The 22,867-nt window shown below is 38.4% G+C and overlaps 1 protein-coding gene and 1 non-coding gene across 7 annotated transcripts in view; both read right to left on the bottom strand.

Moving 5' to 3' along the window:
• TTBK2 (tau tubulin kinase 2) overlaps nucleotides 1–22,867 on the bottom strand; it is a 166,055-nt gene that overhangs the window by 65,855 nt on the left and 77,333 nt on the right. For all 6 annotated transcript variants that reach the window (XM_045448015.1, XM_045448014.1, XM_045448019.1 and 3 more), the window contains 2 exons: nucleotides 19,857–19,997; nucleotides 18,275–18,379 (listed from right to left, as the gene is read on the bottom strand). In XM_045448015.1, the coding sequence (XP_045303971.1) occupies nucleotides 18,275–18,379; nucleotides 19,857–19,997 (246 nt within the window). The remainder of the gene's footprint in view (nucleotides 1–18,274; nucleotides 18,380–19,856; nucleotides 19,998–22,867) is intronic.
• Nucleotides 188–290, bottom strand: LOC123584515. The gene has a single exon (XR_006705483.1). It is a non-coding gene; the product is annotated as a U6 spliceosomal RNA (small nuclear RNA).

The raw sequence follows: 22,867 nt of genomic DNA, 5'->3' as shown, positions 1-22,867 counted from the left end.
CTTCAGATTCTGTGTCTTCCTCTCTCTCTGCCCCTCCCCTGCTTGTGCTTTCTCTCACTCTCAACGATAAATAACAAAACATTTAAAAAGGCGGGGGGGTTAACTTTGATGAATTTTTACCTTATTTTTGCACCATATAAATACATTATCTCTTAAAAATCATATTTAAAAACATCCTTTTTCTAAAAAAAATATGGAAAGCTTCATGAATTTACATGTTATCCTTGCACAGGGGCCATGCTAATCTTCTCTGTATCGCTCCAGTTATAGTATATGTGCTGCCAAAGCGGGCATTATTTACATCTTTAAAGAAAAAAGTGAGAGTGGTTAACAACCTAAGAGCATATAAATACCTAGATATTTGGATGAAAGTGAAAATGAAAAAGAAAAAGTTGGACGTTGAAAATCTGAACACCTTACAACAGGAAGAAGGAAAAGCATTTTAAGTAAAAAGAACACTGTGAACAATGCAAAATGGGAGCAAAGTACTGTGTGTGTCAGGCAAAGTGTCTGATATGGCTGGAGCAAATGGTGAGAGAAAATAATGGAATATAGGTTGGAATCAGGTTAAGGATGGCCTTGAATGCCATATTAAGGTTTTTGGTTTATAACATGCAGGCAAATGGAATTCATAAAAAATTTTAAGTAGGGATGGGATGTGATCAGGAAAGTTCTTGGGATGTATACTCTGCTGGAGATAAAAAGAACAGACTGGAAGGAGGAGGTGGGGAGACCAACAAGGAAACCCTTTTAATAATCCAAACAAAGAAACCACAAGAGTACTACAAGCACAGAGCAATGTGAATGTGAAGGAGGGAATGAACGTCAGAGACAAAATGAGCTCCGGGGAGAATAAATCTAGAAGGAGAAGGGAAGAACTGGAGAAATGAGCCCAGACCTACTGCTAACCAAAGGCAAGAGATCAGAGAGTAGGTGGAAAGCATGGAGAACTATGTAATATAGCCCCCAATGGAAGTAAGAAAATAGCTGAAATTGTGGGTGCTAACAGAGAAATGGACTCTTAAAAATTTTGTTAAGTAGGTCACTATAACCCTAGGCTCTAGAAGTTTCAACTGAATAGCAGAAAGGAAACAGGAAAAGAAAACAAGCCATTGCAAAAGTTGAGATACAAAGGATCAACATGCGACCCAGATGGAGTGAGGAAATTAAGGCATACTTCAAATCAGGAAGAAACAATAATGAACATGACGATTCAAATTATTAAGTAAACAAAAGTTCAACTCTGAAGCTATATGGAACAGAATACTGTAAATGTACGCAGCTCAGGACTTCTATGTGCCTCACACATCCCTATTTAATGTGACTAATACATCTCAAAGTTAAATAGTAGAGTTAAATAGTAGAGGGTCTCAAAAGCAACCATATAAACAACTCACTAGTAGTGCAACAGAGACTATACATCATTCCCGTTGTAATGCATTGTGATGGTCCTATACTAAGGATACTATTACTAAGTATGGTAAATAATTTATATTTATGTTTTGAGGGAATTTCCTTGTGGTGATGGAATAGTTTTGTATCCTAGACTGTATACATGTATCTATGGATACAATAGATTGTATACAATAGATTATAGATATAATAGATTGTGTCCACATATTGTGTATTGTATCCATAGATTGTGGTGTTGGGTGTACAAATCAATACATGTGATAAAGTTTCACATACTCTCTTCCCTCATGTAAAAAAAAAATAGTGAAAGCTGACTCAGGTCAGGTCTGCACTTAAGGTGATAATCGTATACCAATATCTCCTTCCTAGTTTGGACAACGTACTACAATTATGTAAGATATTATCACCAGGAGAAACTAGGTGAAGGCCATATGACAACTGTACTATTTTACAATAGCTCCCTGAATCTGCTCCATACTCCAAAACAAGTACTGTCAGGTCTACAAAAGAGAGAAGATTTAATACAAATTTTAGAATGGAGGTTATGTGTAGAGCTGCAATGGCCAATTAAATAGCAACCTAAAACTAAACAAAATTTAAGCGGCACCTGGGTGGCTCAGTCCATTGAGGTCTGACTCTTGATTTCAGCTCAGGTCATGATCCCAGGGTTATGCAATGATTGGGCCCTGTGTCAAACTCCTTGCTGAACATGGAGCCTGCTTAAGATTCTCTCTCCTCTCTCTCTCTCTCTCCCTCTCTCTCTCTCCCTCCCTCCCTCTCTCTCAACTCCCTCCCTCTCTCGCTCCCCCTCATCCCTCTCCCCCATTCTGTCTCTCTCAAATAAAAAACAACACAGAGAGAAAATAAATAAATGAAATTTAAAATTCAGTCCCTCACTTGCTCTGGCCACATTTCAAGTGCTCAACAGCTCCATGTAGCTAGTGGCTACCATATGAGTATAGATACAGAACATTTCCATCCTCGCAGTAACTTCAATTAGACCATACTGCTTGAGGGAAAAAAAAGGGGTGGGATGTAAGGTGGTAATAAGATATTTCTTAACATAGATGGAGGCCACAGATGTTTTAAATATTCTTCCTTAAAATTTTTATGTTTTTTTTTTTTTTACATTCTTCTGGAACACATATGGCAAGACAAAATCAAAATACTGATTTTTGCAGATAACATGACAGCATACCTAGAAAATCTAGGAGTTTCAACTTAAGTTTCTTTTTTTTTTTTTTCCACATTTTTATTTATTTTTGGGACAGAGAGAGACAGAGCATGAACGGGGGAGGGGCAGAGAGAGAGGGAGACACAGAATCGGAAACAGGCTCCAGGCTCTGAGCCATCAGCCCAGAGCCCGACGCGGGGCTCGAACTCACAGACCGTGAGATCGTGACCTGGCTGAAGTCGGACGCTTAACCGACTGCGCCACCCAGGCGCCCCTCGACTTAAGTTTCTTAAAAGGAATGAATAAATTAAACAAAATTGTACTACATAAAACAAATCTACAAAAGCAACTTTTGATTTGATATTAGTGGAACAATATGAGAAAATGATTTCAATCATAATCATGATCCAAAAAGTATGAAATTAATTTTATTTGAGATTTAAAGAAAACTATGAAAATCTTACTGAAATCTTAAAAGGAACCAGCTAGTGATATATAAATAAAGGGAAAGTTCATTCCTCACACAGCCTGAACTATGTTCACCCACAATAACGTTCTCTCAGCTCTCTCCTCTTGCTCTTTCACAGTGCTAACCAGATCCTCACCCAGGTTAAAACCAACTCTCAGACTAACCCGTAAATCTAAACAAGCAATTAAAGGTGTCTGGAGAAAAACAACTGTCCTGACAACCTCCCCTTAAATTGCCGTAATACTAAATGAGCTTTCAGCACAGGCCAGCAATCTATTTTGCTGATGCTAGTTTTCCTCTCTCCCTCTCCATGGTAACTATTATTTCACTTGTCCTCTTCTCTCCTCAAACTCCAACACCATTCTGCACTCCCAGCAAAAGGCCTTGCCTCTTTCTGCACTGAGAAAATAAAAGCAATGAGAGAACTTCAACTTCCCACCACCAAACCTAAATGCTTCCCTGTATCTGTCTCCACTTAATTCTGCCTTTTCTCAGTTACAATGGATAAAGTGTTCTTGCTCTTAAAGAATGGGCTAACCCCATCATTTGTGCCCAGGTTCCTTTCCTTGATGGCTATGCAAGAATGTGGCTCCTTGAATTATTCTTCCTCTGTCCTACATTATCATTTTTTTTCATGTCTCCTAGAGCATTACCATCAGTACACAAGCATGCTATAATAACTGCCATTAAAAAAAAAAAGGAATAAACTAAGGAAGGATTTTACTTCCCTTTCAGCCCCTTTCCTGTTTTACCACTCTTCTTTAAAAAAAAAAAAAAAAAAAAAAAAAAGAACCAGCTCTTCCCATAGCGGCCTAAGGTGATCTCTGACAACGGTTCACTATTCACTCGATCCAGAAAACCCTACACAATCATGCAAATCAAAAAGTACAAATCTTCGTGTCCACTTTAAGAATACACGTGAAACTGCCCAGGCCATGAAGGGTATGCATATCCAAAAAGCCGAGTATCTCAAAGATGTCACTTTGCAGAAGCAATGGGTGCCATTCCATCACTATACTGGTGGAGTTGGTAGGTATGTCCAGGCCAAACAGTGGGGATGGACACAGCGTTGGTGGCCCAAAAAGAATGTGGAATTTTTACTGCACCGGCTTAAAAATGTGGAGAGTAATAGTGAACTTAAGGGTTTAGATGTAGATCCTCTAGCCATTGAACAAATCCAGGTGAACAAAGCCACCAAGATGTGGTGTAGAACTTACAGGGCTCACGGTCAGATTAACCCATATGTGAGCTCTCTCACACTGAGATAATCCTTACTGAAAAAGAGCAAATAGTTCCTAAACCAGAAAAGGTTTCACAGAAAAAAAAGCATTTCCCAGAAGAAACTGAGGAAATAAAAACTACGGCCCGGGAGTAAATTCTACATAAAATAAATGCAAATAAAAGTAAAAACAAAAAAAAATTTTTAAATCTAAAAAAATAAACTCCTCCAGAAAATTGTCTATACTCCCTTTCTCTATTTCTCCCCAATCCTCTCTTTAACCCACTCCTATTAGGTTTTCATTGTTCTACAAAACTATTCTTATGAAAGTCACAAAAAGGTTTCATCTTGCCAATCCAGGTCAGTTCTCAGTTCCCACCTTACTTGACCTATCTGTAGCATCCAGGATAGGACAGCACCAGGTGGGCGATGACCACCTACATATATGAAGCACTTTCTTCACTTAACTCCCAAGATACCACACTGATTTTCCTCCCCCCCCCCACCAACCTTTATTTAATGTTTATTTTTGAGAGAGAGACAGACAGACAGAGCACAAATGGGGGAGGGGCAGAGAGAGAGGGAGACAAAGAATCCAAAGGAGGCTCCAGGGTCTGAGCTATGAACACAGAGCCTGACGGGGGCTTGAACTCACAATCCATGAGATCATGACCTGAGCCGAAGTCCGACACTCAACCAACTGAGCCACCCAGGCGTCCCTGATTTTCCTCCTACCTCATTGGCTGATTCTCCTTCCCACTGTTCTGGGCTAGCTCATAGTTTTCTCTTTTTTTAAGTTTATTTGTTTATTTTGAGAGAGAGAAAAAGCAAGGGACAGCATGCACGCGAGTACGGGAGGGAGAGAGAGAGATGAAAAAGAGAATGCCAAGCAGGCTCCACACTGTCAGCACAGAGCTGGGCACAGGTCTCCATCCCACAAACCATTTGAGTTCATAACCTGGGCTAAAATCAATAGACCCTCAACTGACTGAGCCACCTCGGTGCCCCTCACAGTTCTTTTCTACCCATCATCCAGTTGCCAAAGTAACCAGTGGCTCAGACTTTTATCTAGCTATATGGGCTCCTGAGCCATCGAATCTCATTCCACTTTCTTCTTTTATATTGATGATTATATAATATTTCTCCTTTAATCTGTTTTTTTTAATATAATTTATTGTCAAGGTGGCTTACATACAACACCCAGTACTCCTCCCAACAAATGCCCTCCTCAGTGCCCATCACCCACTTTCTCCTCTCCCCCAGCCCCCATCAACCCTCAGTTTGTTCTCAGTTTTTAAGAGTCTCTCATGGTTTGCCTCCTTCCCTCTCTATTTTTTCTCCTTCCCTTCATCCGTGGTCTTGTGTTAAGTTTCTCAAGATCCACGTATGAGTAAAATCGTATGATATCTTTCTCTGACTTATTTCATTTAGCACAATACCCTCCAGTTGCATCCACATTGCTGCAAATCGCATGATTTTATTCTATTACATTGTCAAGTAGTATTCCATTGTACATATAAACCACATCTTCTTTATCCGTTCATCAGTTGATGAACGTTTAGGTTCTTTGCATAATTTGGCTATTGTTGAGAGTGCTGCTATAAACATTGGGGTACAAGTGCCCCTATGCATCAGCACTCCTGTATCCCTTAGGTAAATTCCTAGCAGTGCTATTGCTGGGTCATGGAGTTCTACTTTGAATTTTTTGAGGAAAATCCACACTGTTTTCCAGAGCAGCTGCACCAGTTTGCATTCCCACCATCAGTGCAAGAGGGTTCCCATTTCTCCACATCCTTGCCAGCATCAATAGTTTCCTGATTTGTTCATTTTAGCCATCCTGACCAGTGTGAGGTGGTATCTCAGTGTGCCTTTGATTTGCATTTCCCTGATGAGTGAAGTTGAGCATCGTTTCATGTGTCTGTTGGCCATCTGGATGTCTTCTTTAGAGAGGTGTCTATTCATGACTTCTGCCCATTTCTTCACTGGATTATTTGTTTTTTGGGTGTGGAGTTTGGTGAGTTCTTTAGAGATTTTGGATACTAGCCCTTTATCCGATTTTCATTTGCAAATATCTTTCCCCAATCCATCAGTTGCCTTTTAGTTTTGTTGACTGTTTCCTTTGCAGTACAGGAGCTTTTTATCTTGATGAGTTCCCAATAGTTCATTTTTGCTTTTAATTCCCTTGCCTTTGGAGATGTGTCAAGTAAGAAATTGCTGCAGCTGAGGTCAAAGAAGTTGTTGCCTGCTTTCTCTTCTAGGGTTTTGATGGTTTTCTGTCTCAGATTTAGGTTTTTCATCTATTTTATTTTTGTATACAGTGTAAGAAAGTGGTCTAGTTTCATTCTTCTACATGTTGCTGTCCAGTTCTCCTAGCACCATTTGTAAAGAGACTGTCTTTTTTCCAATGGATACTCTTTCCTGATTTGCCAAAGATTAGGTAGCCATATACTTGTGGGTCCAATTCTGCGTTCTCTATTCTATTCCACTGGTCTATGTGTCTGTTTTTGTGCCAATACCATATTGTCTTGATGATTACAACTTTGTATTAGAGGCTAAGGTCTGGCACTGTGATGCCTCCTGCTTTGGTTTTCTTCTTCAGTATTACTTTGGCTATTCAGGGTCTTTTGTGGTTCCAAACAAATTTTAGGATTCTTTGTTCTAGCTTTGAGCATAATGTGGGTGCAATTTTGATTGGGATTACACTGAATGTATAGATTGCTTTGGGTAGTATTGCCATTTTAACAATATTTATTCTTCCAATCCATGAGCATATGGGATATTTTTTTTAATTTAATTTTTTATTTTTAAAATTTTCCATACAAATTAGCATATAGTGCAACAATGATTTCAGGAGTAGATTCCTTAGTGCCCCTTGCTCATTTACTCCATCCTCCCTCCCACAACCCCTCCCATAACCCTCAGTTTGTTCTCCATATTTATGAATCTCTTCTGTTTTGTCCCCCTCCCTGTTTTTATACTATTTTTGTTTCCCTTCCCTCATGTTCATCTGTTTTGTCTCTTAAAGTCCTCATATGAGTAAAATCATATGATTTTTGTCTTTCTCTGACTGACTGATTTCACTTAGCACAATACCCTCCAGTTCCATCCACGTAGTTGCAACTGGCAAGATTTCATTCTTTTTGATTGCTGAGTAATACTCCATTGTATGTATATACCACTTCTTCTTTATCCATTCATCCATCGATGGATATTTGGGCTCTTTCCATACTTTGGCTATTGTTAGTAGTGCTGCTATAAACATGGCGGTGTATGTGTTCTTTTGAAACAGCACACTGTATCCCTTGGATAAATGCCTAGTAGTGCAATTGCTGGGTCGTAGGGTAGTTCTATTTTTAGTTTTTTGAGGAACCTCCATACTGTTTTCCAGAGTGGCTGCACCAGCTTGCATTCCCAAGCATATGGAATGTTTTTCCATTTCTTTGTGTCTTCTTCAATTTCCTTCATAAGCTTTCTATAGTTTTCAGCATACAGATGTTTTACATCTTTCGTTAGGTTTATTCCTAGGTATTTTATGGTTCTTGGTGCAATTGTAAATGGGATGGGTTTCTTGATTTCTCTTTCTGTTGCTTCATTATTGGTGTATAAAAACACAACTGATTTCTGTACACTGATTTTATACCTTGCGAATTTGCTGAATTAATGTATCAGTTCTAGAAGTTTTTTGGTGGAGTCTTTCGGGTTTTCCATGTAGAGTATCATGTCATCTGCAAAAAGTGAAAGTTTGACTTCTTCTTTGCCAATTTTAATGCCTTTTATTTCATTTTGTGGTCTGACTGCTATGCTAGGACTTCCAACACTATGTTAAACAACAGCGGTGAGAGTGGACATCCCTGTTGAGTTCCTGATCAGGGGAAAAGCTCTCAGTTTTTCTCCATTGAGGATGATATTAGCTGTGGGCTTTTCATATATGGCTTTTATGATGTTTAAGTATGTTCCTTCTATCCCGAATTTCATGAGGGTTTTTATTAAGAAAGTATGCTGTATTTTGTCAAATGCTTTTTCTGCATCTATTGACAGGATCACATGGTTCTTACCCTTTCTTAAGGTGATGTATCACATTGATTGATTTGTGAATACTGATCCAGCCCTGCAGCCCAGGAATGAATCCCACTTGATCATGGTGAATAACTCTTTTTATATGTTGTTGAATTCGCTTTGCTGATGTCTTGTTGAGAATTTTTGCATCCATGTTCATCAGGGATATTGGCCTGTAGTTCTCCTTTTTTGTGGGGTCTCTGTCTGGCTTGGGAATCAAAGTAATGCTGGCTTCATAGAATGAGTCCAGAAGTTTTCCTTCCATTTCTATTTTTTGGAACAGCTTAAGAAGGATAGGTATTATCTCTGCTTTAAGTGTCTGGTAGAATTCCTGAGGGAAGCCATCTGGTCCAGGGCTCTTATTTGTTGGGAGATTTTTGATAACTGATTCAATTTCTTTACTAGTTATAGGTCTGTTCAAATTTTCTATTTCTTCCAGTTTGAGTTTTGGTAGTGTGTGGGTGTTTAGGAATTTGTCCATTTCTTCCAGTTGTCCAGTTTGTTGGCATATAATTTTTCATAGTATTCTCTGATAAATTGCTTGTATTTGAGAGATTGGTTGTAATAACGCCATTTTCATTCGTGATTTTATCTACTTATGTCCTCTCTCTTTTCTTTTCGAGAAGCCTGGCTAGAGGTTTATCAATTTTGTTTATTTTTTCAAAAAACCAACTCTTAGTTTCATTGATCTGTTGTTTGTTGTCGTTTTTTTTTTTTTATTCTATATTGTTTATTTCTGCTCTGATCTTTATTATTTCTCTTCTTCTGCTGGGTTTGGGGTGTCTTTGCTGTTCTGCTTCTAGTTCCTTTGGGTGTGCTGTTAGATTTTGTATTTTGGATTTTTGTTTCTTGAGATAGGCCTGGATTGCAATGTATTTTCCTCTTAGGACTGCCTTTGCTGCATCCTAAAGGCTTTGGATTGTTGTGTTTTCATTTTAATTTGTTTCCATATATTTTTAAAATTTCTTCTTTAACTGCCTGGTTGACCCATTTGTTCTTTAGTAAGATGTTCTTTAACCTCCATGCATTTGGAGGCTTTCCAAACTTTTTCTTATGGTTGATTTCAAGTTTCATAGCACTGTGATCTCAACGTGTGCATGGTATGGTCTCAATTCTTTTATATTTATTGAGGACTGTTTTGTGACCCAGTATGTGATCTACCTTGGAGAATGTTACATGTGCACTCTAGAAGAATGTATATTCTGCTGCTTTATGCTTTTTTTTTTTATCTAAATATATCTATCAAGACCATCTAGTCTAGTATATCATTCAGGGCCATTGTTTCTTTATTGATTTTCTGTCTAGATGATCTGTCCATTGCTGTAGGTGGAGTATTAAAGTCCCCTGCAATTACCACATTCTTACCAATAAGATTGCTTATGTTTGTGATTATTTTATAGATTTGGGTGCTTCTGAATTTGGTGCATAGACATTTATAATTGTTAGCTCTTCCTGATGAATAGGCCCTGTGATTACTATATGATGCCCTTCTTCATCTCTTGTTACAACCTTTAACTTAAAGTCTAGTTTGTCTGAAATAAGTATGGCTACGCCAGCTTTGTTTTGACTTCCAGTAGCATGATAGATGGTTCTCCATCCCCTCACTTTCAATCTGAAGGTGTCCTCAGGTCTAAAATGGGTCTCGTGGAGATAGCAAATAGATGGGTCTTTTTTTTTTAATCCATTCTGATACCCTGTGTCTTTTGATTAGAGCATTTAGTCCATTTACACTCAGTATTATTATTGAAAGACATGGGTTTAAAGTCATTGTGTTATCTATAGGTTTCATACTTGTAGTGATGTCTCTTGTCCTTTGTGATCCATGCAACATTTCACTCACAGAGTCCCCCGTAGGATCTCTTGTAGGGCTGGTTTATTGCTGATGAATTCCTTCAGTTTTGTTTGTATGGGAAAACCTTTATCTCTCCTTCTATTCTGAATGACAGGCTTGCTGGATAAAGGATTGTTGGCTGCATATTTTTCCTGTTCATCACATTGAAAATTTCTTGCCACTCCTTTCGGGCCTGCCAAGTTTCAGTAGATAGGTCTGCTACTACCCTTATGTGTCTACCCTTGTATGTTAAGGCTGGTTTATCCCTAGCTGCATTCAGAATTCTCTCTTTATCTTTGTATTTTGCCAGTTTCACTATGACATGCCATGCATAAGATCGATTCAAGTTACGTCTGAAGGGAGTTCTTTGTGCCTCCTGGATTTCAGTGTTTGTTTCCTTCCCCAGACTGGGGAAGTTCTCAGCTATGATTTATTCAAGTATACCTTTGGCCCCTTTCTCTCTTGTTCTTCTTCTGGAACTCCTATGATACGGATATTGTTCCGTTTCATTGAATCACTTAGTTCTCTAATTCTCCCCTTGTGATCTAGAATTTTTTATCTCTTTTTCTCAGCTTCCTCTTTTTCCGTAATTTTATCTTCTAATTCACCTATTCTCCCCTCTGCTTCTTCTCTCCTCATTGTGACCACCTCTATTTCAATTTGCACCTCATTTATAGCATTTTTAAATTTATCATTACTATTTTTTAGTTCCTTGATCTCTGCAGCAATAGATTCTTTGCTGTCTTATATGCTTTTTCAAGCCCAGAGATTAATCTTATGACTATTATTCTCAATGCTTGTTCAGTTATATTGTTTATATCTGTTTTGATCAATTCTTTAGCTGTCATTTCTTCCTGGAATTTCTTTTGAGGAGAAGTCTTCCGTTTCACCATTTTGGCTAGTTTTCTGTCCCTTATGTATTTTAAAAGCTTGTTATGTGCCCTGCTCCTGCAAGCACTACTATATTAAAGAGGGGTCATACACTGTCCAGGGTGTGGCCCTTCAGGAGATGTTTTTTGGAGAGTATTACTTGCTGTCTGTTGTTGTGACTTGGGTTACTCCCTACTTGTGGTGATGCTTTGGACCTCCCACCAGGTGTGCTTTGATTTGTTGAAGTAGCCTTGGAAAGGAAAACAAACAGACAAACAGAAAACAAAAACACACAAACACACAAACAAAAAAAGACAAACAAAAAAACAGAAACACCAGCTACAAGTAAACCACAGGGTGGAGGCAGTGCTGATGAAAGAGGCCTTATCCCATACAATGAAATGATGGGGGCGGGGGGAGGGGGAGGGAAGAAAGAATAAAAATTCACCAGAGAAACTATATGGCTTAATCCAGAGAGAGAGAAAGGAAAATAAAGGAGGTAGGGAAAAAGAAAAAGAAAAGAAAGTTACCCAGACAGATAAACTATATGGCTTAATCCAGAGAGAGAGAAAGGAAAATTAAGAAGAAGGCAGGGAAAAATGAAAGAAGGTAAATTTGTTCAGAGAGAAACAATACAGCTTAATCCAAGACAGAGAAGGGAGAATAAAGAAGGAGGTGTGGAACAGGTATCAAGAGAATGGATTAAATATGTCTGCTGAAACAACCCAACAACCAGAGTAACCAGACTAGAGGGAAGAGATAAGAAAGAGAAAAGGAAGGAACAATGTATCTACATACATTAAACAAGGCAATGCAGCAGGGCAGGTCTGGAGGAGGGGCTGTCTGGTTCCTCAGCGTCTACCCTGCCCCAGTAGATATGCAGTTACTGGTGCGGAGGGGCGTGGTTTGGTGTAGGCTGGTCTCGCCTCCACTGTGGGTCCTACTGTCTGATCCCTGAGGCCTCACCTTGGTGGTTTAAGGAGAAAAATGGCGAACCCCCCCAGTCTCTCCTCCACAGACCCGGTGTCCCAAACCACTCTGTTTCAGCCATCCTCACTGTGCCATGGGTGTAAATGAAGCAGTCTGTCTCGTTTCCCCAACTCCTATGCCTGGCACTTGGCGGGGATTCAAATTCTTGCTCCCCGGGTTCCGGTACAGGGGAAGCGCCTCTCTGCATCACCCGATATGTGGTCCCTGGCTGGCGGGAACAAGCAGGCTTTGTCCTGTCCCACAGCACTCCAGGGAGGGGATTGCTTTCTCCTACTGTGGACTGCATCCCTGACCTAGCCACTGAGCCCGGGGCTGGCTCCCCCTCTCCTCAGGTGTGCCATTCTGGCCAGCCAGCCCCAGTCTGGAGCAAGCCCCACAGTTAGAGATTTGATCTTTCTCCGTCCTGGTCTGAGATTTTTCTCTTGTCGAGATACAGTCCTATACTTCCCTAGCCGCTCTTTCTCTTCCTTTTGTCTCTCTGCAGAAGCAGATCCCTGCCCTCCATTCATTTTATCTCTCCCAGTTCGCAATCGCGCATCTATGGCCCGTCAGGTTGTTCCAGTGGATTCCTGGGAATACGACTGTTTCTTTTCCTCCCAGACTCTTGGGATTCAAAGTCCTTTGGCTTCAACACTTCTTTGGGAGAAGAGGGAAGTTCGAATCCTCCTACTACTCTGTGATGTTGGCCCCTCCCTCCTCATTCCACTTTTTAAAACTGCCCTTTATTTTTAAATATTGGGAGCAAATGATTTTTTTTTTTTTTTTTTAGTCCATTGTCTTCTGGGTGTTGGCCTTATTGAAATAAATTCCTTTCTTGTTTCACCACCACTCTCTGCCTTTGGATTTTTCTCAACAGCCAGTAACTGAATCTTACCTGTCTGAGACCCCTAGAGCCAGGTGCTCTTTTAACTCTGAGCCCCAGCTACAACCCCACTCCTAATCAAATGATTCTTAAATTTATATTATCTCCAATCCTGATTTCTCCTTTAAGGTATATATTACTATATCATATCACCTTCTTGTTATTTCCATCTGAAATCCAAGAGGCATCTCAAACTTGACTTCTAGAAAACAGAATACCAAATCCACTCTTCATCCTTCTTCCCCATTATGTTACTGGTATGATCATTCATTCAGGACTAAATTTAGTAATCAACCTTGACCCTTCTTTTTCCTTGACATCCCAACATCAACAAATCCAAAATGAAGTTTTGTTAAGTCCATTTTTAAAATATATCCTATGGGCACCTGGATGACTCAGTCAGTTGAGTATGTCCAACTCTCGATTTGTGTGTCTGTCTCTTGATTTGGGGTCAGGTCATGATCTCATGGACATGGGACATGAGACAGAGCCTCTTTGGGCTCTGTGCTGGGCATGGAGCCTGCTTAAGATTCTCTTTCTCTCTCCCTCTCTCTCTGCCTCTCCCCTGCTAGCACTTTCTCTCAAAAAAAAAAAAAAAAAAAAAAAACCTATATCCTAAATATGACCATTTCTCACCACTTTCATTATAGCACCCTAATGCCCTAGGTCCCAGTCACCATCAATGATCAGTGGACCATGGCATTAGCCTTCTAACTTATAACTTTCTGATCTCTTCTTCACAGCCAGAGTGACTTTAAAAAAAAAACAAAAAACACATGTTCTAAAAATTGAAAAATGATTATTTAGAACAAAATGGGAGGGGTGCCTGGGTGGCTCGGTTGGTTAAGTATCTGATTCTTGATTTCAACTCAGGTCTCAATCTTGGGGTCGTGAGTTTGAGCCCGGCATAGGGCTCCACATGGGTGTGGAGCTTACTTAAAAAACAAAAAATTAGGGGTGCCTAGGTGGCTCAGTTGGTTAAGCATCCAACTTCAGCTTGGGTCATCATCTCGCAGTTCGTGGGTCGAGCCCTGCATCTGGCTCTGTGCTGACAGCTCAGAGCCTGGAGCCTGTTTTGGATTCTGTGTCTCCCTCTATCTCTGCCCCTCCCCATTCTCACTCTGTATCTCTCTCTCAAAAATAAGTAAACATTAAAAAAAAATTTTAATTTAAAAAAATAGAATAGGGATGGGATTCTAAAAATATATTCAAGATCAATAAACTGTATAGAACCTAAGTTCTTTCCTGCATGCATACTAATTAACACAAGAATACTGATAAAACTGAAGACAGTCTCCTTACAATTTCTACGCATTGAAATTCTCCTATGGCTATGTTTTAAATATGATCTACCACTGAATATAATTCCACTATGTAGTTACCTTATTGACAGATCATGTACAGAGTATGCAATAACCCTGCTCAAAATTTTCCCAAGGCTTCCTATCGTGTTTGGAATAAAATCCATCTCTTTGCAAAATCATACACAATCCAGGGCCAACCAACCTCTTAAACCTCGTCTCTCTCCGCTTAACCCCTCATCATGCTACACTATGTTGTGCTATAGCTCCAGTGGCCTCCCTGCTTTTCCTTGAACACACCAAACTTACTCTGACTCAGGGCTTTTGAACTTGCTGTTCCCTTTGCCTGTAACACTCCCTTTCCAGATTATTCACATGGCAATTCACATTGTTCTCATACTTCATTCAATTCTAAACTCAATACCTCCTCAGGAAAGTCTTTTTTTAAAAAACTATTTATATATATATATATATATATATATATATATATATATATATATGTATGTATTTTTAATGTTTATTTTTGAGAGAGAGAGAAAGAACATGCACACGTGCAAGTGTGAACAGGGGAAGGGCAGAGAGAGTGGAGGACAGAGGATCCAAAGCAGGATCCAAAGCAGGCTCCACGCTGACAGCAAAGAGCCCAATGAGGAGCTCGAACTCAATGAACTATGATATAATGACCTGAACGGAAGTCTGACACTTAACCGACTATGCCACCCAGGCACCCCAAGAAGTCTTTTTTAACTAATACGTCCAAAATAGTCTCCTATCCTCACTGCCCATCACTCTCTATGTCAATATACTGCTTTGTGTTTATTTACAGCATATACTACTACCTAAAATTATGTATATGTTTATCTGTCTTCTCCACTAAAATATAACCTCTATAATAAGAGCCAAATTTTGGTCTGCTTGTTCACCACTACAGTCCCAGCACCTAGATCCATGCCTCACACGCATTATGTGCTCATTAAATATCTGTTATGTGTGTGAATAAACAATAACCTGGTAATAGTTTAAAAACTAAAAAAAAAAAAAAAAAAAAAAAGACATCTGGAAAAGAAATGGAATTACAGAAATATACTGAAATCTAGTAAGCTACACAGAACCTAAGTTCTTTACCTGCTTTGCTATCTATTAATGCAAGACCTTCATTAAACTCAAAAAGATTCTTCATAATTTCTAGGCAGGTAAATTCTCATGTGCCTATATTTTAAATATAATTTACATTTATGTATACAATTCTAGTTGTATACACTTAGCGTAGCAAATGTATTCAAAATTAGCATTTCAACTTCTATACAACTAATTTGCTAGAAATGAAAATCACAATCAGTACCATGTTAAAACAAAACTAAAGGTAAAGAGGAGATATTAGAAGAACTGAACTGTAAGGATGACATTATAAGGAGTTCCACTTATGATAGGAAAAGATAGGATTAGTAGGCAGAGAGGGAAATATTAGGACCTGAAGTCCCTGGGTGGGGAAAAATGCATATTTGGAACAATTCTAGGAGTGTCTGATCACAGCAAACCCCCTCACCAGTAAGGTTCCACTTAAGAATGTAACAGACACCATCTACTCCCCCCCTGGTTTCCCTTAGGAATTTAACAAAAGACCTAACTATGACCAATAGCCACCCCTCATACAATAGAATAGAGACAATCAGAAATGGACCACCCAGCACCTATAACTATCAAGCCAATAAGGGTGGGACCTGAGAGGGAACAGGGGGAAGGGGAAGGCTAACCAAAACCTTATAAAACAAGGACCCTTGCCAAATGTCGGCTGGCATTCACTTTCAAATGGTCCCTTTCTGTAAAGAGAGCTTTCATACTACTCTTACTTTCTAATCTTATACTGTAATAACCTTTTGCCTGCTGGTCACTTTGTGTCCTCCTCTTCGTTCTTCAAAGCGGTGAGACAACGAATCCAGGTATTGAGGTAAATAAAAAATCCTGCAACACACTGACCTGATTCCCAGTAAAACTGGTGAAAATTATTTTAAAAACAGCTAAATCTTCTGAAAATGGTCCTTAGAGCAAATAGTGAATGAAGAAACATCTATTCAAGAAAACTGAAAATTAAGTAAAAAAGGCTAGAGTCTACGGTACTTGCACCAAAACCACTCCTTCCCTCCCCTCTTCCAGAGCAGAGAGGGTGGTTCCACTCTAGACTGTTGCAACCAAGGACACCAGACTCCATCCCTTCTCAGTTCCCAGCCAGAGGGCTTTATTCCCATAGGAGCAGGACTTCAGCATTTCTTAGCTTCTTCCAGCTGTCTGTTGCTGAGGAGGCTAATCCAGGTTAAGTGTGGACAGAGAAGTACAGTTCCTTTCTTGCACCCAACTTCCACTCATGGAATGGAGGCTCTACCTTGGGTAGGAATGTGTTGCGAATACTGGGGGCCCAACAGCCCTCTCCTGGCTCAGGAAGCAGTGCTTCCATGGCAGGAGAGACAGAGATCTCAGCCTACTGCTCCCATCTCAACCCTAGGGCTCAGCTCCTAAAAAATAACGATGTTACTCAGAAGCTCAGCATAGTCCTCACCCCCAACTCTAGAGCCCTGGCTCAGAGATTTTGCCTGGGGGCAGGAGAAAGGCATGAAAAAAATACCTCTTCCCAAAGGAATTTATTTCATTTGCAACAGTGAAGTTTAAACTGAAGACATTTCTCAAAAATACTGAAGGTTGTGGTGTAGAAAAATGGGAAGAGATTCATGGATCTAATGAAGATAGAGCCTAGGCTACAGGCTGGCCAAGTGAGAAAGAACCAGGGGAATGAGACATCTGGGAGGAGGACTCCTGGGCTCAGACAAATACAAATTCTGACCTCAGAAACTATTCCATTTTAGGAGCCACAATTTGATTAGATTCCTTTGTGGAGGAATTTATGCCCCAAGGCACTATTGTAAACAATAGAGCAATCAGCCAGCAATTAGTGGAGCTTAAAACTGGGTGTGGTCAGAGAAAGTATAGAAGACAGCCCTATCAATACCACTGTCATTCCAGGGTGACTGTAGGCAGAATGACCCAGAACAACAACAGACTTAATACTGAGTGTTGGGAAAAAGGGGTTGGGGGGTGGTGGCAGGGAGAACAGCCTTCACTAAAACAAATCCTGTCATTCACTCAACAAATAAACAAGCAAAACAACAATAACAAGCCTTAGAAAGGAGGACCAGTATCTGAAACTACTAGAAGATATTATCTAAAATGTTCAGTTTCCAACAACAAAGAAAAAAAAAAACATAAGAAATCAAAGAAACAGGAAAGTATAACCCATACATGGGAAAACAGGCAATAGAAACTGCCTCTGACAGTGAGTAGATGCTGGACTTAAAAGATTTTAAAACAGCCATTATAAATATGTTCACAGAGGGGCGCCTGGGTGGCGCAGTCGGTTAAGCGTCCGACTTCAGCCAGGTCACGATCTCGCGGTCCATGAGTTCGAGCCCCGTGTGGGGCTCTGGGCTGATGGCTCAGAGCCTGGAGCCTGCTTCCGATTCTGTGTCTCCCTCTCTCTCTGCCCCTCCCCCGTTCATGCTCTGTCTCTCTCTGTCCCAAAAATAAATAAAACGTTGAAAAAAAAAAATTAAAAATAAATATGTTCACAGAACCAAAGCAAAGTAAGGAAAGTATGACAACATCGTATCAAACAGAGAATATCAATAAAGACAATTTTTTTTTAAAAGAACCAAATGTAAATTCTGGATATGAAATGTACAATATCAAAAACAGAAGAACTGTAGGATATAGAAAGAGCCTCAGATTGCAAAAAAGGCTCCTGATCCTAAAGGGCCAACATGTGTTCTTACTACAAATCCACTCTAAATCTGTGTCTCATGTACTTTTTAAGTTTTTTTTTTTTAATTTTTAAAATGTTTTTAATGTACTTTTTTTAAAGCCACAACTTTCAATAATAAAATTAATTACCTCTATCCTATATTTAATGATAAATTCTATATACTACTTTTTGAATGACATCCATTCTATACATAATTTGTATTTCTTTTTTTTAAAAAAGTGGTACTATAAATGACAGGTTAATTCTTAAATATTTAATAATAATATGAAAAATCTTACTGGTCTGACGTCACCACAGGAATTGGTAAATTGTCGAGCCAAGCCAAAATCAAGCATGTAACATTTCCTACATGTACTAGGAAAGCGACCCATGGCGAAGTTTGACTAGAAAAGCAGAGAAGGAAATATATTCTTATAAAACTTATCTTTACATCTTATCCTTCCTATACTTTAACTCTTCAATTTAACCTCTATATAATACATATGTCCCAAATATACTATTCCAATCAATGATGTTTGCTGGATATTAATACACAATCTCATTGTGGATTTTATTAGTGCCCAGGATCAGGTAACTTTGAGCAACAAAGAATTTAACTGACAGTATAAAGTTACATACAACACAACACTGACTTAAGTGGAACTCTAAATTCCTTGAAATTCTAATCTAAGTCAGTGCTTTAAAGACAGTCCAATTCTTCCTTTTTAACATGGGAAGAACCAGGAGTGAGCAAATTTTAATACATGGCGAGGAATTTAAATGAATTTCCTATAAGCATCATAACGCTGAATTTCACTAAGTACAAAATTAAAATTCAATTTAAGGAAACATTTCAAAACAGACTTAAGGAAAATAAACTTTGCATTCTTTCCTTAAAAAAGTAAATGTAATGTTAAATAAGCACAGACTTGCAAAGATGGTATGCAAAAAGGGAATTTATAAAGGAAAAAGCAAAATTGCTACAGAATTGTTAGCTTTTATTTTAAAAGACTGTTCCATTTAAGGAGCATTCAGTCACCATGATTCTCAAGTAGTGACATTTAGCTGTGCACAGAAATAAGAGGAGAAGAAATCTACATTACGTTAAGTCTGACTCTACTAATGTTAATTTTAGTTGGCATTTTCATGTAAACCATTTAATTTTAGAAATCATGTAGCAACAGAAGGGTGTAATTTTCAACTGCACTAACCAACACATGGTATATTTATAGTAAATACAGTATACCAGAAATGGATCATTTCCCCTTGTGAGTAATAAAAAAAAAAAAAAAAAAAAAACCAAGAAGGAAAAATAAAAGCATATTTCAGTTATGGAAGTGACAATTTCTAAGAAAAACAGAATTGAAAAAAATACTATATTGCCACTGCAGCACTCAGAAAAAAAATAATAAGGTCTTTCACAACTGATGGTTTCTTGTAAGTACAATTTGTCACTTGAGAAATAGTTCAAAGAACACAATGTCAATATCTAAAAGCAACAAATGTATATATTTTTAGACAGTATCAGGAAAAAAAATCTAAAGACTAACTACCAATTGAGGTGTAAGGTTAAGTAACTAGGAATGTCCGCACACATAATAATAGTCAAGCATTAATAATTTTTAATTTGGCTGCAAGCAACATTTTCATTGTATGAGAAAAGCTCTTGAATGTAAGTGGTAGTTTGTAATTATAACTTTTTAAAAAAAATTAAGAGGCAAGTTACATTTTGCTTCTAGTTAAAGAAATTAAAATATTACCTTGTGTTTAATAATAGAAAGCAAACACAGAAAGCTACATTTATAATTTATTGTGTCCCATCATCAGATGAAGAGTACAAAGCAAACTCAGTCTATGCTCTGACTTGAAAAGGTCCCTTACTGGTTTGATGTCTCGGTGCAAGAATCCCACGGAATGGATGCTCTCAATAGACTCCAGAATCTGTCTCCCCAGCCTAAGAGTAGTGCTAATGGTGAATGTGCCCCGGGACTGGCTACGGCGTAGATCTGCCAGATTCCGACCCTGTGAAAACCAAATCAACAATGTCAAATATGGTACTATGTTGTAAGAGAAGACTGGGGAGTTATTCATTTACTATTAAAAGTGTTTTGACAGAAAGAGCAAGGATTTTACCCAAATCGCGATCCTCTCATTCAAAAGAAGAGATTCTAATGAACACAAGGGAAGGGAAGCAAAAATAATATAAAAACAGGGAGGGGGACAAAACATAAGAGACTCTTAAATATGGAGAACAAACAGAGGGTTACTGGAGGGGTTTTGGGGGGGTGGGCTAAACGGGTAAGAGGCATTAAGGAATCTACTCCTGAAATCATTGTTGCACTATATGCTAATTAACTTGGATGTAAATTTAAAAAAATTAAAAAAAAAAAAAAAAGAGATTCCATTAAAATACATGAATGTTTCAGACAAATTTAAGAATAACCAGAAGTTTTTGAACATACTGCGTTTTTGAGTCATCGTTGTGTTTCCATTTGTCTTTCATGCCATAACAAAATGTAGTCTAAATATACAAAATACATGTACCAGAACAGTAATTCTTCATTACATATTCCTATACAAACACATTCCTATACAAACTACTTAATTTTTCTGTGTCACGGTTTCCTTATAAAATGAAGAGAATTAAACAAGATACATGTAAAGTGTTTAGGATACTGCCTGGCACACAGTAGGTACTCAGTAAATGCTAATTACTGTTATTATGAACAAAAATAACATGAAGCAAACACTCAATAATTTATAGCAATAAATAAAAGCAGTGAATGTATCTAGCCTGTGCCAGATGTGTTACATTCCTGATTGCATTTTACAGCCACCTAAAATAGATGTGAAGAAAATGAGGCTCAGAAAGTTTAAACAATGTTAACCTATTAAGATAAAGTTGTTTTTCAAATCTAAACCTGTTTGAATTCAAAGTTGTGGGGTTTTTTTTTTTTTTCACTTCATAGTACTGCTCCACCCAGAAAGTTCTCTGTTGCCTAGGTAACAAACCAGTAATTTGATGAGAAGAGTAGGGCTACAGTTGCTATAGTTCTACCACCCAAAGAATGGAAACTGGCTCCTTCATCACGAGGGAATTTAAACATCCCAATCTCTCTATTCTCAAAACTTTGTAGTATATGCTTGGGATTAATACCACTAATACCATCACTTCATCTAAAGACAGTTGATTCACTTTTGAAAAAGTAATAAATTCTTAAATTACTTAAGTACCATTTAAAATAAAATAGTAGAGGGGCGCCTGGGTGGCGCAGTCGGTTAAGTGTCCGACTTCAGATCAGGTCACGATCTCACGGTCCGTGAGTTCGAGCCCCGCATCGGGCTCTGGGCTGATGGCTCAGGGCCTGGAGCCTGCTTCCGATTCTGTGTCTCCCTCTCTCTCTGCCCCTCCCCCCTTCATGCTCTGTCTCTCTCTGTCTCAAAAATAAATAAAAAACGTTAAAAAAAAATTTTAAATATAAAAAATAAAATAAAATAAAATAGTAGGCGTGCCTGGCTGGCTCAGTCAGTAGAACATGCGACTCTTGATCTCAGAGTCATGAGTTCAAGACCCAAACTGGGGATAGAGTTTACCTAATAAAAAAATTGTTTTTAATAAAAAAAAAAATACTAAATAGCACTTAAGTAATAAAAGAATTGAAAAATTACAGGAAAGTCAGGAGTCTTTCATACTTCATATCTTCTTTAAAAATGCAGTTTTCTCATAACATAAATTGGTAGTTATCTTTATTATTATTTTTTAAATGTTAGGTGAATTTATTGTTCTCTACATCTCAGCAAATGTAAAATAAGTGACAATCTAGAACAATGAGTTTTACAATCCATGAGAATACCTAATAAATTTTATTAGCACTCCAATAATATTTTCTCAAAAATCAGTATTTTGATCTCCAAAAATATACCTAAGAAATATTGGAACTTCATTTGTAAACAACTTGCACAGTTATAAAAGCTTTTGAAAGAAAATCAATTAATTCAGTTTATGGTATTAGCAATGATACTAACATTTCAAATCTTTTAAAATGTAAATCTAAGGGGCACGTGGGTGGCTCAGTCAGTTGAGCATGTGACTTCAGGTTAGGTCATGATCTCCTGGTTCGAGCTCCACATCGGGCTCTTGGCTGTCAGTGCAGAGCCTGCTTCAGATTCTCTGTCCCCCTCTCTCTGCCCCTCTCCTGCTTGTGCATGCTTGTCTGCCCTCTGTCTCAAAAATATACAATAAATAAATAAATACATACATACATACAAACCTATAATATCAATTAACAAAATCAAAAAAACTAAAACATAAGGCTAGCAAGAGTATGGAGGAAAGTTATTAACATGGTATATACGCAGGTTTTATCTACCAAATTATACTTCAGAGTATAAACTAAAACTGGTTATTACCTGTTTGTTTTTTTAAAGTTTATTTATTTGTTTTGACAGAGAGAGTGAGCACGCACTGGCAAGAGCAGGGGAGGGGCAGAGAGAGAGGGAAAGAGGGAATCCCAAACAGGCTCCACGGTGTCAGTGCAGAGCCAGACAGGGCTGGATCTCACCCACCATGAGATCATGACCTGAGTTGAATCAAGAGTCAGGCACTTAACCAACTAAGCCACCCAGGCACCCCGGTTATTATGTTATAGAGAAAAACTGAAAATAATCTATATGTTTATCAATAAATGAAAGGTTTAATACACTGTGGGAAATTCATCTTATTGACTGGTATGCAGCACTAAAAAACAATGAATCTTGGGGCACCTGGGTGGCTTAGTCATTAAGCATCTGACTTCAGCTCAGGTCATGATCTCACGATTCATGAGTTTAAGAATCAAGTATTCTTTTCTTCTATTTACCGCCTTTCCTGTATAAAATGTATCTCAGATAAC

Source organism: Leopardus geoffroyi, chromosome B3 (assembly GCF_018350155.1).
Source record: "Leopardus geoffroyi isolate Oge1 chromosome B3, O.geoffroyi_Oge1_pat1.0, whole genome shotgun sequence".
NCBI classification, from domain to species: domain Eukaryota; kingdom Metazoa; phylum Chordata; class Mammalia; order Carnivora; family Felidae; genus Leopardus; species Leopardus geoffroyi.
Note: the sequence above shows the minus strand (reverse complement) of the source record. Positions and strands in the feature narration are given on the sequence as shown.